General features: G+C 54.1%; 5 protein-coding genes across 5 annotated transcripts; 2 read left to right on the top strand and 3 right to left on the bottom strand.

Annotated features, from left to right (window-relative positions):
• Positions 1 to 1,031: 1,031 nt before the first annotated feature.
• On the bottom strand, positions 1,032 to 3,577 carry L226DRAFT_459411 (Adaptor protein complex beta subunit; the record flags this gene model as incomplete). Its single annotated transcript, XM_067675511.1, has 8 exons — positions 1,032 to 1,422; positions 1,480 to 1,658; positions 1,717 to 2,085; positions 2,138 to 2,303; positions 2,353 to 2,645; positions 2,695 to 2,964; positions 3,014 to 3,402; positions 3,451 to 3,577. 8 exons carry the CDS (start codon positions 3,575 to 3,577, stop codon positions 1,032 to 1,034), a joined length of 2,184 nt encoding a protein of 727 aa, XP_067537376.1.
• A 1,226-nt stretch (positions 3,578 to 4,803) lies between these two features.
• On the top strand, positions 4,804 to 6,101 carry L226DRAFT_544426 (GroES-like protein; the record flags this gene model as incomplete). Its single annotated transcript, XM_067682274.1, has 5 exons — positions 4,804 to 5,060; positions 5,121 to 5,211; positions 5,274 to 5,469; positions 5,527 to 5,924; positions 5,982 to 6,101. 5 exons carry the CDS (start codon positions 4,804 to 4,806, stop codon positions 6,099 to 6,101), a joined length of 1,062 nt encoding a protein of 353 aa, XP_067537377.1.
• On the bottom strand, positions 5,948 to 7,468 carry L226DRAFT_351286 (acetyl xylan esterase). The gene is made up of 6 exons (XM_067674146.1): positions 7,374 to 7,468; positions 7,307 to 7,319; positions 7,086 to 7,239; positions 6,939 to 7,030; positions 6,484 to 6,878; positions 5,948 to 6,423 (listed from the first exon to the last, which is right to left on the bottom strand). Exons 2-6 carry the CDS (start codon positions 7,313 to 7,315, stop codon positions 6,198 to 6,200), a joined length of 876 nt encoding a protein of 291 aa, XP_067537378.1. The 5' UTR covers positions 7,316 to 7,319; positions 7,374 to 7,468; the 3' UTR covers positions 5,948 to 6,197.
• Positions 7,469 to 8,762: 1,294 nt separating this feature from the next.
• L226DRAFT_544428 (uncharacterized protein) lies at positions 8,763 to 9,089 on the bottom strand (the record flags this gene model as incomplete). The annotated part of the gene is made up of 3 exons (XM_067682275.1): positions 8,763 to 8,879; positions 8,935 to 8,979; positions 9,030 to 9,089. The coding sequence occupies 3 exons, from the start codon at positions 9,087 to 9,089 to the stop codon at positions 8,763 to 8,765; spliced, it is 222 nt and encodes a 73-aa protein (XP_067537379.1).
• Positions 9,090 to 9,835: 746 nt separating this feature from the next.
• Positions 9,836 to 13,856, top strand: L226DRAFT_459891 (uncharacterized protein; the record flags this gene model as incomplete). Its single annotated transcript, XM_067675555.1, has 19 exons — positions 9,836 to 9,939; positions 10,549 to 10,885; positions 10,936 to 11,030; positions 11,083 to 11,280; positions 11,334 to 11,457; positions 11,514 to 11,594; positions 11,661 to 11,734; positions 11,784 to 11,850; positions 11,909 to 12,016; positions 12,070 to 12,166; positions 12,232 to 12,285; positions 12,340 to 12,388; positions 12,446 to 12,522; positions 12,583 to 13,128; positions 13,191 to 13,338; positions 13,385 to 13,438; positions 13,491 to 13,610; positions 13,675 to 13,703; positions 13,765 to 13,856. The coding sequence occupies 19 exons, from the start codon at positions 9,836 to 9,838 to the stop codon at positions 13,854 to 13,856; spliced, it is 2,454 nt and encodes an 817-aa protein (XP_067537380.1).
• Positions 13,857 to 14,223: the final 367 nt, after the last annotated feature.

Below are 14,223 nucleotides of genomic sequence, written 5' to 3' on the forward strand. Positions count from 1 at the left end.
TGAACGGCTGTCGGACTTCCTGCATTGCATAATCTGATGCTGTCGGCATAAACAGATGCCAATTAGTCACAATGGGCTGTCCCCTGATCCGCGTGAGAGGATCAATGCCTGCTAGGGGTAGCCGGGCCAGCTCAAGGAGGTCGACCGTGATGTATCCACGAGGTGGCAGAAGCAACGTCGACATACTCGAGCTCCGACTCCAATTCACGTTAGTCATCCCGGCTGACCTCCTGGGCTCTAAGGGAGGTATAATAGAACTTCAGGACGTCTTATGATGCGAACAAGCATGCGTTAGGCGGTCGTAGAAAGGGTGGACGCGGTCTGGACGTGAGACAATGTGAGTGCGCTTGGTAAAAATAACAAGTGCATAGCAAGATAAGTCGACGATCATCTGCCTAATGCACTCAGGAAAGACTCACCTAATTGAACTTTCAGTGAGAGGCGACGGGCGACAATGAAGCCGGTTCCTCAGAAAGCAGTCAGGTCAGGATGTTCTCTCACGGCCTCAGTGAACGAAACTGCTCACAGGTGCATACTGTCGCATTCGAAAGGCGCGATGAAGGACGAAACTCCCAAGGGTGTGTGAGAACAGAAAAAGCAATCGTGACGGAGGACGGCCCTAGATGACAGCAGAACGTCAGTCATCACGGCTGAGACTACAAATCACCCCTACACGCGACCGAGGTGGGCGATGGTCTATAGGCGACCTGGTCTACAGACTACGAAACCATCAGTATGAAGAACAGACTTGGGTACCTGTTTCGCTGGCGAGACTTCATGCGTCAAATAGCGCATTGAAGGGTGCGATACATACTGCAGCCACCAATTGCAGGCGACATCGACTGACCACTACGGCGCGAATGCGATCAGTGACACCGGCGATGCAAGCTCAAGAGCACGTTGCTCAACTCATGCTGCACATCGCGGCCCACAAGAAGTGGAAAAAATCCGGTGAAAGCGTGATAACAATAGGCGAAAACGGAGCGTACACTTGCGAGCGATATCCATACCAAAACAGCCCGAAGCAGACTCTAGAACAAACCCAATAGATCATCCTGGCCGGACTGCGCCTGTGGTTGTGCTGGAGGTTGAGGAGATAACACAGGTGTGACTGCGGGCGCGGGCGCGAGCGGGGAAGTGCCGAAGCCGAACCCACCCATCGGGTTGGCCGGCGCGGGCGAGGAGGTCGCGCCCAGACTCGCACTGCCGAAGATGGAGACGAGATCGTCGAGCGGGTTGCTTGACGTTCCTGCGAGTAGGTTCGCGGCGGCAGGGGTGGACGCGAGAACCGTAGTGGCCGCCAGACCTGATGGCTGGCCATCGTTCGGCACATCGTCGTCGAAGTCGAGCAAGTTCTCTGCCTGTTGCCCAGCGGCGACTGTTTGAAGTGCCTTCTGCGTTGCAAGGCGGTCGTCTGCAAGGCTATTAGGGGATTGCATATCAGTACAAGGACCGCTTCGCTGAAGGCGAGAGACATACTCGGTTCCTTTCCGTTGCATCGAGTCTGCACCGATACGTCCCCGGCCCACGAATGTCTCTGCAGGTTTGTGATATACACTTGCCAGCAATGGGATCTCGCCCAACAACTCCTCGAGTAGTGCAGGGGAGACCGTTGTCCGAGGAAGAGTTATTGGTGGACGGACTGCAAGCACAACGGCCTAAAAGTGTATTCGTCAGCTCATGTCACATAGGAAGTGGCTTGAGTAAATGGGATACCTTAGCGGCGCCGGGGTCTGTTGACAACAGTCTCCAATAGATGTAGGCACGATCCCGGACATCTGGAGAATCACAATCTTTCGTTGCTGTGTTCAAGACCTTCTGAACCAAGCCTTGTGAGCTCTCCGGCTTCTGGAGGTACAGCTTTACGACAGCCGTTAACGTCTGCAATTGTACGGGGTAGGACTCCTCCGTGAAGGTATCCACGAAGATCCCAAGGAGCTCATCGGCGTTGTCAATCTTCTTCGCGTACTCGCCGATGATCCAGATAAGCGACGCCTTGGCCTCCGGTTCGTCGAGCTCGTCAAGGTTTGCACATAGCGTCGGGATGACGCCTTCGTACGTAGACGGATATTTCCGGAAGATATCCTGAAACCGATATTCTGTTACGAAAGGTATGTGCCATGACGAAGACACTCACTTTCATGACTACAACAGCCTCCTGCACCACATAACTAACGCGGGTCCCGATGAGCTCGAGCAGTACATTGACGCATCGCTCAGCGGCCTCGTCAATTTTGATTGCGGTCTGGCCAATCGCCTTGATGCTCCTCCGTACGAAGTCAACGTCTACTTCCTGGGCGTACCTGGACCTCCATCAACACGCGGTAGTCATTGTTCAGGTCGAATACGCACTCTTTCAGTTCGCTCAAGAGTGGGTCGACGTTGTGCTCCGTCGCAAGCCGAACCATGATATCCAGCTTCTCGACCTTCACATATAGCGGGTCGTTATACTTGCAGAAGAACACGCGCATCTCATTTGTGAGAATGTCGGGGCGTTTCTGAAGGAGGAGGTTGATGTTTCGGAGTGCGACCCATTGCACTTCCGGAGGGTTTGAGAGAAGCGTCACTAATGGCGGCGCCATCTTGCGGATGAGCGTCTTGGTGAGGCTCTCGGAATTGATACCGCGCATGTGAATCATGATGACCTACACCTCCGCTCAACGAAGGAATGTTGAAATGAAGAAACCAACGCACCTTGATCGCGGTAAGGACAACGCTCGCGTTTGCATGCTGGAACTGTGGTACGACACGCTCGCATATGTGCTCGCTCTCGCCTGCGTCTTCCGCGGTGTATCGTGATAGGGCGTTAAGAATGGCGACTCGTCCCCACTCTGAGCACTCGTTGAGGGCTACGAGGAGCTTGTTGACGATGTCCGTAGTGACCACGAAGGTGTCCTTCGTAGCACCGGAGGCGACTGCGGCGATGTGGATGTCCGAGAGAGCTTCCACTGTGTTGGCAACAACCTGCGAGAGGTTTGCACGCGAACATACGGGATAGAACTCCGTGACGCACCATGGGATTGCTGTCCGCGATCATGTCCCGCAACTGCTCCAAGAACCCATTCTCGATCACAAGCTCCGGCTTCAAGTCGTACAACTTCGCGACACAGAGAGCAGCAGTCTTGCGCACGTACGGATTGTCGTCCTTCAGGCACTTTTGCAGGGGATCGCAGAGGTAGTCGATGATCTTCTCAGCTCGTAGGCACCCCATAGTTCGGATCGCGAGCGCGCGGACAAGAGGGTTCGGGTCGTCCGTGTCCTTGACGAAGGTGTTAACGGCAAGAATGACAAGTTCTGGCTGGGTCTTCGCATAGTTCATGAGGTAGAGGTAGACTAGTTTCTTCTGCTCAAGATCGTCCGTCTGCATGTTCTTCAGGACGTCAGGGAATAGACCGCTGACATCTTACATGCCCCTCAGCGGGTGCTCAGCAAGTGCGCGAGAGAACTTACCCTTCTGCACCGTCATGTTCGCAATCACTCGCTTGATTGCATCCTTCCGCTTCTCCTTGTACTCGCTATTGAGGTCCGCGGCGAGCTCGAAGTTCTCGCCTTTACGGGGAGGCGCACGCATCGACATCGGTGAAGTTGGACGTAAGGAGCGACTTTGACGATACTTTGGAGTCCAGCCACAAGAAGAGCGAGACACTCGTGAGGGAGAAGGGGTAGGAGGTACGCGGTGATGGTTAGAGCAAAGTACTAAAGCTGTTAACGCCAAGTTGACGCGTCCGATTATCGTTTCTTATCCGACTTACACCTTTAGTAGTTGTCTTATTATTGACTTACCCAAATACGTTTACTCGATGACGCTCTCTATACACACTTACTGACTGGCTTGTCGCAAGCCTTCGTCACACAACTCACGTCGGCTCTTCTTTGATTTCCAGTCACCAGCCAGCACTGCACGAGTTAAAGACCCTGCGGTAGTTTCATCTGCGGAAGCCGGCTGTACGTTGTCTCCCCGGGGAGTCGGCCCTAGCCAGACCACGATACGACAAGTCCGTATGCAGCGCGCCCTGCCGTGGGAGACTCTCGCAAAAAGTCCTGACCTGTGAAGCAATGCCCGACGTACGTTTTTTGAATACCGAGCTCACAATCATTGAGTCAAATAGCTCATCGCAAGCTGCAGATCTTGTTGTCATAGTCATTCGTCACCGTCGAGCAGTGTATCAAGCCTTCTCAACTTGTTGCAACACTCGGTCCCTCTTCGTGGACCGCAATGGTTGTCCAACAAGCGATGTTGACGATGGAGGGTCCGAAGGTGGATTGACCGCACAGCAGGTGCTACTGCAGCATGCCAGTGCGGCAGCCACGATCGCAACTTCCTGTCATGAGTGTGTTCGTCACCTCAATGCACTTGGAAGTTGCCCCGATACCCATCACGAACCCAACGATCCTCGAGCGGAAGCGTATATCTTTCATTGTTCCGCCTATTTCACAAAAGGGAGTCAAAGTGAGTCAATCCTTGCCACATCGTCATAGTAGCCAACTGAACCCGCTAGCGTCGTAGTCTGCCTTGTTGTTAGTTTCGATGCCAGATCTTCCCCAGTATATGATCGCATGTCAGACCTTCGACAGTTCCATGGTCAAACCTGGTGAGTCAATGAGAAGAAAGTGGCCAATTCCACCCGTCTGTAGTCGCTGCGGTTCCATTTGACTCGATTTCGGACCCGAATGTCTAGCTTCTAGCTCGCTGCGCATACGCCATTTGCTTGGCAATATCATTCCCAAGAGCGTACAAACACGGAGCGTTTCACTATAAGAGAAGGATGGCTAGGGGCGTTCTTCGTTGCCAGGCTCTCCATCATGCCCTCTCAGCAGAAAGCGCTCTTTCTCGACTCCAGACAAGGCTCTCTCACTGTCAGGGAGACCGACAAGCCCACGCCTGGCCCTGGGGAGCTCCTCGTGAAGGTCGAGGCAGCTGCTCTCAATCCCATTGACTGGATGATACAGGCCTTCGGCGTGTTTGTGGAGAAGTATCCTGCGATCATAGGTAGCGACGGTGCAGGCACTGTTGTTGCAGTAGGGGAGGGCGTCACTGCCTACGCGGTCAGCGACAGAGTGTGCGTGTATCCACTGTGCTTTTCGATCTAGCTCGCACTGATACCTTTTCATGGGTATAGCGCCTTCCAGGGCACCATAGACCCCGTCCAGAAGACGATCAAGGGGACATTCGCCCAGTATACGACCACTCCGGCAAAGTTCGCCATGAAAGTGAATGACCTTTCTCGCTAGCTTCGTCACATGGTGTCTGACTAGCAGCTGTTGTGCCTAAGATACCCGCAAACGTGTCGCCGGAGTCTGCGGCGACCATGCCCTGCACTTTGCCCACTGCAGCAACCGTGCTATACAACCAGGACGAGTCCTCTCCGAGTGTCAAGCTCACGGCACCCTGGTCGGAAAGTGGGAAAGGCAAGTATGCCGGGAAACGGGCTTTAGTCCTCGGCGGCTCCTCGTCTGTGGGTCAATACGGTACGTCCAAGTTCTCACCTTCTCATCCCTCCATACTGACTTGTACTGCCATACCAGTCATACAATTCGCTCGTCTCTCGGGCTTCTCTCCCATCATCGCCACAGCCTCACCTCAGCATTCCGACTTCCTGAAGTCATTGGGTGCCACTCATGTCGTCGACCGCAATCTACCCTCCGAGACACTCCAAGAGGAAGTGACTCGGATTGGAGGCGGTCCCTTCGACCTCGTGTACGACGCCATCTCTACGGCTGACACCCAGGCAGTTGGATACGCGCTGACTGGGCCTAACGGAGACTTCGTGGTCGTCTCACCTGCTGTGGCCCTCGGAGGAGACGACGGTCCCCAGAAGAGGGTGCATATGGCACGAGGCTTGCTCACACTGCCGGGCAACGATGTGGTCGGCGCCGGCCTGCTGGCTGCCCTGCCGACGCTGCTGGAGTCGGGCGACATCAAGGTATGATGAGTCTGCCTACTATTCCCGGCACGGAACACCGCCTGACATTTTTCGCAGCCGAACCGCACTGAAGTATTGTCCGGCGGATTGAATGGAATAGTCCCTGGACTGGAGCGGCTCAAGAGCAAGCAGGTCAGTGGCACGAAGTTGGTCGTGCTACCTCAGGAGACGGTTTAAGTTTGTCCATCCCACCACCACATTTTGTACGCTATCATGTTACGAGAGTATCCGTCTACAAGCTTTGGTCATCCCCCACCGATGTCTCCACACGTCCTATGCGATGCCCAAGAACTGCAGGTACTGCTGCTCGAACAGAGGCACCGTATGACCCACGCCCTGCGCGAGGATAGCTTGGAAGTTGGGGCCGAATGTCGCGTTCGAGTATCCGGCAGGCAAGAACGGCTCGGAGACGTTCGAGATCGGGGTGCTGGGGTAGCCGAAGACCGTTGTCCACTGCTTGATCTCCTCAAAAAAGTTCTGCGGGAAGAGCGTCGTGTCACTGCACGCAGTCACTGTCAGTCCAACTGCGATATAGTCTACGTAAATGAGACAGCCTTACGCGGTTCCGTGCCAGACTTGCATCTTCGGACGCTGGCCCGTGAAGCCGGGGAACGCATTGAACACGCGCTGCGCCCACTGCTGACCCGTGAGGATGAGCTGTCCGCTCGCGCACTGCTCGTTCCACGTGTCTCCGGGCTGTCCGGGGAGCGAGAAGCAGCCAAACGCGACCCCGGAGTCGACGACGCCCGCCTTGAACACGTCCGGGTACGCACCAGTAAGCACGCTGGTCATCATCGCACCCGAGGATGTGCCGACGGCGAAGACGCGGTTGGGGTCGACGCCCCAGTTGGCGATGGCGAACCGCGCGGCGGAGGCGATGCCGATGGAGTCTCCGCCTCCGTTGTGCTTGAGCGTTGCGTCGGAAGAGACGTCCCAGCAGGTCCCGGGGTGAGGCTATGGTGTTCGAATAAGTCAACAAAGTAGCACCAGGACGCTAGGACAGGAAGGGCTTACGGAGGAAGGGAAGAGTACGATGTAGCCGTGCGTCTCGGCGAGAGAGGCGAACTTTGAGCCCTGGAAGTACTGTTGGGCGGTGCCCGTGCAGACTGTGCCAAGTTTGTCAACATGACGTCGTACGATTGACAATAGGGAAGTACATACAGTGGCTCGCAACGATCAGGGCGGGCTTTGTCGCGACTTTGGCGGGCTTGTACACGAACATCTGCACATTATTGGGGTTAGTGCCGAAGTTAAAGATCTGCGTCAACTTTGATGCGGGGATCGATGCGAGACTGGTGGATTGGGCAAGAGCGAGCTGCCCGAGCAGGAAGAGGACGGTGAGCCCTAGCAGGGACCTCAACGAGAACATGGCTGACACGGACATGTCGCATACCACTGCAGCTGCGGTTTATATGTGAGCATCCGATTATATGACAAGGACCATCTGACCTCCGGTGTGCCTAGAAAACGGCTTACTATGGGCGGACATGACTCACGAGAGACCAGTGGGGAGTGGTGGAACCTATGTAGTTTGGGTTTCTAAGTTTGGTCGTGGAAGCGTCGCGAGTAACGGTGACCTGGACGCATCCCCATCCCGTGTCGGTTCTGTCCAGAGGGCGGTCATGGTTCTATAGCATCATGTATAAGTATAAGCTGCCGCTGGACGTTCCGAGACCAGAGCACAGAGCGGCATCGTGATGCTCTACCCTCACCAATGAAACCCTGATGAAGGTACGAATCGTTAAGAGCAGCATGTTGAAGCCATGTGATCGATACTCGGCACTTTTCTGTCTCGAGCAGAATATAAAATTAGCAGCTGCTGGTACTGCGCTTGGCCATCCAGCACAGAGTGTCATGAGACTGAGTGCACCTGTATGCGCGTGGAGTCATGTCCGCCAGCACATTCAAGAAGGTGATTCGGACGTATTTCGTCTGTCAAGAGGCCTTTCCGTACGCATACCGCGGTCCTTCAGTACCATTGAACAGCGTGATCGTTTGCATTCTGTCTTACGTCGATCGTGGTCCGTGTATAAACTGACCGACGCTGACCATCTTAGCTTGAATGGCGGACTTCGCACGGAAAGACTGTCGGAGTGTTTCAACTGCTGTCACATAGCAGCATGCCAGAAGTCGTACCTGATGATTATGGGACCTACCGCTTCTTTGGTTCGAGCCACGAAATACCGATAGCTGACGATGCGTAAGAATCGCGACAGACTGAGAACTTTTGGAGGAAACGTGATAACTGACAGGCTTACCATGGGAGCCCAACTGGGGCACCGCGTTGGGCGCAGCTTGCGCGGAAGAAGAAAAAGGGAAATGATGGTGAACACAAGAAATCGAGCGAGGCTCTGTGGTCCATCTTCATGTCAGAGTCACTACGCTTCATATGGAAATTGGGATGCAAACGAGTAATCCAGAACGACAACAAGGACTTTTCGGTGGCGGAGGTGACGAAAAGATGGTACGCGACGATTGACAGAAGAATCGACTTGGGCCGCCGGTCCTGTGCGAGGTACTGGGGCCACATCGCAAGCATTTCCTCGTGGCGGGGACCTCGTGTCCCAGTCAGAATCCTATGACACGAGCGATATAGTTAGCATACGACCAAGAACCTCGGTCGCGCATCAGCACGACAGACTGGCACTCGCCAGTCGTGATGAGCCTTCGGGACGATGACAGCTCAAGGCATACGTGCTCCGCCAATGAAGACTCGCGACAGACGAGGTTCACTCGGGCTATCCGGGTCGCAGTGTCAGTCAACATCTGCCCAAGCAATGGTCGGGACTTGTTGCAGGCACAGGATGGCATTACTCTTCTCTCTACCGGGAAGAAAGTTTAGGATTGCGAGGGAGCTGCGCTGCGCGTGGCTTCAAGGTTGTACTGAACGTTCTTGCGATACTTCGTAACGAGATCGGCGGCAGTCTTGACATGGGCATCAGCTTGGACAATCTCCTATACATCCGAATGAGTTCCATGAAGCTGAATACGAGTTGGACATAGAACACGCCTCCAGACATCGGTTCAGCTCGAGGATGGCCTCGGTGCACTTATCCTGGAGAGCTGGTGAGCATCGTGCGGAAAGGATGAGGACTGATAACATACGGCATTCTTCATAATGCGCTGAAGCAGGACGTTCTGACGTTCCGCGTGAGGATTCTCCATGTTGTGAGTGGCTACGTCGATGTTCCGGGGGAAGCTTCAACTTCAGGTTCAAGTTTTGGCTTGGCCGGGTTTGCTTACTGATGTTAATAAGCTTTGTTACTCGGCAACAAATACAACTGAAACTTATAAAATTGTTACACGAACGCTTTTTGGTTCAGTGTTATCGGCCGTTAGCCTAACCCTGGTTTATAACTTAAATTAAGGCCCGCTTAATGACCGCCGCAACAGAGCGTGAGCGCGACCGCGTCGCGTCGCGCCGCGCGCCGCGACTTGCTTTCTTCCCAAACCACGGCCACCAGTGGTCCACCATGTCCGAACAACCGCCAACAACGCAGCGCATATCGCGCGTTCTCGCTGCACTCGACAATCCTGCTTTCTTCTTGCCCAACCCAACGACGACCACGACAACCCCTCTGCCGCCCGTGTCCTTGGCTCCCCCGCAAACTCCTCTGAAACGACGGCGAGCAACACCGGCACCAGCAGTAGACTACGCCACGGCTTTGGGTCTTGCGGGACTTGGTCCGACCTCGAGTCAGAAGCGGAAGGCGTCGGGACCAGAGAACGACTACGACTACCCCCAAGCAAGTGGTTCTTCTCCTCCTCGGGCGACGCCCCGCAGAGGCGGGGTCATGACACAGTTTGGACTCAATTACGACGACGAGAGTGCTGTTCGGAGCATAGACCGTGGTGGAGATGACCAGCAGCTCAAGTACGTTCCTTGTTCTGCGCGAGTCACGCTCTACTGAATGCAGATTGTATCTAGGTTAGCTGAGTTCGTGTCGAAAGGCATAGACAATGCCGCACATGGACTGACCATAGAGAAAGCGATGCAGAAGCTTGGGCTAAACGAGTGAGTATCACATTTCGTCATCTCAAGAACCCATAAGTATGCCGTAAGAGTCCTTAAGCGAGGCGTAAGCATTGTCCGGGAGAACGAGGAACTTTCGTGACAGGGATCTCGGTGTTTCTGATGGGCCAGAAGGCGAGCCAGCGGGCGAGAAAAGACGCCGTGCTAGGTTACCTTTCATGCACTCTTCCTCCAGTTGCGAGCGAGGAGGATACTTTTTGGCCAGTCCTCTCTGAAACGAGACAAAGGGTTATCCCCACGCGCTCGACTATTGTGCCCGTCGAAACGCCTCTTGCCCGTGGTATCATCCGAAGGGTCGCCTGAAGGGCCCCGTAGATAGATACGGAGTCGTGATCTACCTCGTGAACGGCTTGTGTTCTCGAGAAGATCGGGCAAAAGACCCTTCCGTTACCAGCTCCCCGCGTCGACCGCCTCTGCTACAGCTCGAGTTTGTGAGAGGGACCTTAGTCTCGTACGCACTCTCAATTGGTCAGATCTTGTTGTGCAATTCCTGTATTACTGGACCACCACTATGAGCTTTCGTACATGGGGAGATCTTCGGACGCATATACACAGGCAGTCGATTTCCGTGCATAATTGACCGTTTCATAGTGCCAAGGACCTCATCCCGGGGATGGAAGTCCGGCTTCTACCCCATCAGATCATAGGCGTAGCCTGGATGGTCGATCAGGAGCGCAAGACCCAGTACAAAGGAGGCATCCTCGCGGACGACATGGGTCTCGGGAAAACAGTGCAAATGATCGCCACTATGGTCATGAATCAGCCCTCCGAGAAGGATGAACACCGCGCGACCCTCATCGTCGTTCCGGCGGCCCTACTTCTCCAGTGGAAGGAGGAGCTCGAGACGAAGACGAACGACATCTTCGACGTTCACATCCAGCACGGCAAAGACAAGATCAAGCGCGCGGATTTACTCGCAGAGAAAGACGTACGTGTCTCGTTCTAGCCACTGCCGCTGAGTCACGTATGCGCATACAGGTGGTGATTACAACCTATCATACGCTCAATCTGGACTTCGGTATTCCAAACGACATCGAGAGCGGCGACGAACTTGACTACATCAAGGAACATGGGTACGTCTCTGTTGTGGGAACACGTGTGTTTATCTCATCATATGCTTGTCAGCGGTCCCATGTCACAGACAAAATGGTATCGCGTCGTTCTGGACGAAGCACAGTTCGTTCGCAACAGGTCGACACGATGCAGTAAAGCCGTTGCTATGCTCCGCGCCAAGTACCGTTGGTGTCTGACCGGCACCCCCATCACGAACACCCTCGCGGATATCTACGGCTTTCTTCGCTTCGGTCGTTTCAGGCCCTGGAAGTCAGTGAATATGGTGCATTGCGTTACTGAGTCTTACTCTTTCCCTTTCTTAGTGATTGGAACGACTTCAACACGCATATTGCCAAAGAGCAGCTTCGTGATGCTCAGCTTGCAGGAGACCGAGCCCGAGCAGTCCTCGCTCCGCTTCTGCTCCGACGGACTAAGGATGCGAAGCTCGTGCGTGCTATATGCGACCGTCATTTGATCAACATGGCCGAAACTTTCCCTCTCAGGACAATGGTCAACCTATTCTCCAATTGCCTCCCAAGCACATTGAGTTGGTCGAAGTGGAGTTCTCCAAAGATGAACGCGACGTATGTTCCATCCCGCACATGTACTATCGTCAGTGCTGACGTGCGCATCATGACTACGTGTCTTAGATCTACGACCAGTTTGAGAAGCGTGCGCAGATTCAGATTAATCGGTTCATCAGGAACAACACGCTGTTGAAGAAGTAAGTGATGATTAGTTTGACCTTGCATTATATTGACCAAATTGCGCAGCCACCAATACATACTCGTTCTCATCCTCCGTCTACGTCAAGTCTGCACACATCCGTACCTTGTTCTGGTGTGTCAGCACTCGTTGTCTCCTGAAAGAGAACGACACTTACGATGCATTGACGCAGCATGACACACACGGTTTCGAAGACCCCACACTGCTCTTAGCAGCATCAGCGGATGATAAAGAGATTGTGCGTGCCACGAAGGCCATGGGTGTTCAATGGGTTGCCAGGGTACGTCGTCATATCGGTCAAGATCCAATCACATACTCACGCGACAATCGTAGGTCAAGCAACAGTTCCTGGAACGCGCGAAGGCCATCGAGCTCGCCGACGATGACGACATCGACGATGTGCAGCCTGTGTGTCCGAAGTGTGAAGACAGTACGTTTCACTTCTCTAGATTGTCGCTGCCCATATTCAGTTCTGATTCTGATGATATCTTGCAGTGATATTCGAGGAGAACGGCCGCATCCTTGGATGTGGGCATGAAATCTGCGACGGTCAGTTCTACTAGGATCACCGCCTTGAATACACTTTGATACCTCTTCGTGCAGAGTGCCTGACAGCGCTGGCCACTGAATCTGTTGAACACAACGGTATCTTGTAAGTGCAGTCTTTGTTGTCGGGTATAAGCTAAATGTAGCTGACATCGCCCATCAGCGGCAACAACGATGAGCAGACTAACCTCCGTATCGAGAAGGAGTTCGAGGCGGCAGTCGCCAAGGGTCTCCGTCCGTGTAGGTGTTTCTCCGCGAACTCCGTGCTCGCGAGTACTCATGACTAGCCACTATGTCTAGGTCCGAAGTGCAAGAAGATGCAGGATCTCCGGCCCAATAATGTCTTCAAGGCCTCCGCGTTCATGCCCACCCCTGCCGAGGTTCGTGCCGCGTGCCGCGCTGCAAAGGACCGCAGTCGTGGCCCTACCCCCGTGGCGAAGAGGCGCAAGATCGAGGTCATCGAGCTCAGTGACTCGTCGGATGATTCGGATTCGGATGACGGGATGCCGGACCTCTCGAAGTTGCTGAACAGCTCCCCGGTGGGCAACAAGAACGCGAAGAACGGGAAGAAGGCTAAGAAGACTGATAGCGACGACGACATGAGCGATTCCGACTCCGACGTCCCGAGGAAAAAGGGAAAGAGCAAGCCCACGCCAAAGGGCAAGGGGAAGGCCAAGAAGGATGAGCTCGATGAGGATGTGGCGCCGCCTCCCCCGGACCCGAGCCAGTACAATGTATGGATGGAAGGCGGCAACAACACCGAGTCGAGCGCAAAGATGACGCAGATGGTAGCATACCTCAAAGAGTGGGAGTGCACGGGTGACAAGACAATCGTGTTCTCACAATGTGAGCGGGAATCTTCCTTGATGCGTATGGACGGATTGGCTGACATGCTTGCGATACTTTAGGGACGTCCATGCTCGATCTGTGCGAGCAGATCTTTGCTCGTAACGGCATCCGCAGCCTGCGGTACGACGGCAGCATGGGTCGTGAGGCGCGCGAGTACTGCCTGAAGGAGTTCAGGCGCCCTGGCGGCCCGAAGGTCGTCCTCGTCAGGTATGTCGGTTTTCTTGTGTCTCGATTGTCGCTCACGGGCTCGTAGCATCAAGTGCGGTGGCGTCGGTCTCAACCTTGTGTCCGCGAACCGGGTTATCAAGTGAGCAATTCCACATTATCGCCTTGATGAGTGCTGACTAACTATTCGGCAGCTTGGACTTGTCTTGGAACTATGCCACTGAGTCACAGGCGTATGACCGTGTACATCGTCTTGGTCAAGAGAAGGAGGTGCACGTCAAGCGCTTGGTCATCCGTGACACTATAGAGGAGCGGTGAGTACACGACTCATTCTTTGCGGTGACGTATCGTGCTCACCTTCCGGTCTCTGCTGTGTAGGATGCTGAAGCTGCAAGACACCAAGCTGAGTGAGTGCATCCTTTCCTATGGATCATGGAACGATCGATACTGACTACAATCCTTACATAGGTCTTTCGGATGCTGCTCTCGGTGAAGGTACCATGGGCAAGAAGTTGGACAAACTCAGCGTCAAGCAGATCAGGGAGGCACGTGTACTTTGACCTCTTCGCGTCCCCTCATGAGCTGACCGCGTATCCGTCTGTAGCTCTTTGGTATGAACCGGTACAAGGAGAACGCCAACGGCTCTCAAAGCCAAGGTGGAAGCCAGTGATCACGTCAACCCATCCCTCCCCCTCCCCTCCTCGCCATCCCCTTGATTCGGTCACGACCATCATCTATATTATTCGTCCTTATCGTCGACCGCTAGGCCATTCAAGGACATCGTGGAGAAGCATACATTACTGCCAGATCTTCTGCCTACATTCGTACAATACTTCCCTCTTGGTTCATGCGTAGAGTACATTCCTATACTTGCTACAAGCTCGATATCGATTACATACATTACACTATGTGCACTTAGAATTGTTG

The sequence above is a fragment of the Lentinus tigrinus genome, assembly GCF_003813185.1.
Source record: "Lentinus tigrinus ALCF2SS1-7 unplaced genomic scaffold L226scaffold_7, whole genome shotgun sequence".
Taxonomy (NCBI): domain Eukaryota; kingdom Fungi; phylum Basidiomycota; class Agaricomycetes; order Polyporales; family Polyporaceae; genus Lentinus; species Lentinus tigrinus.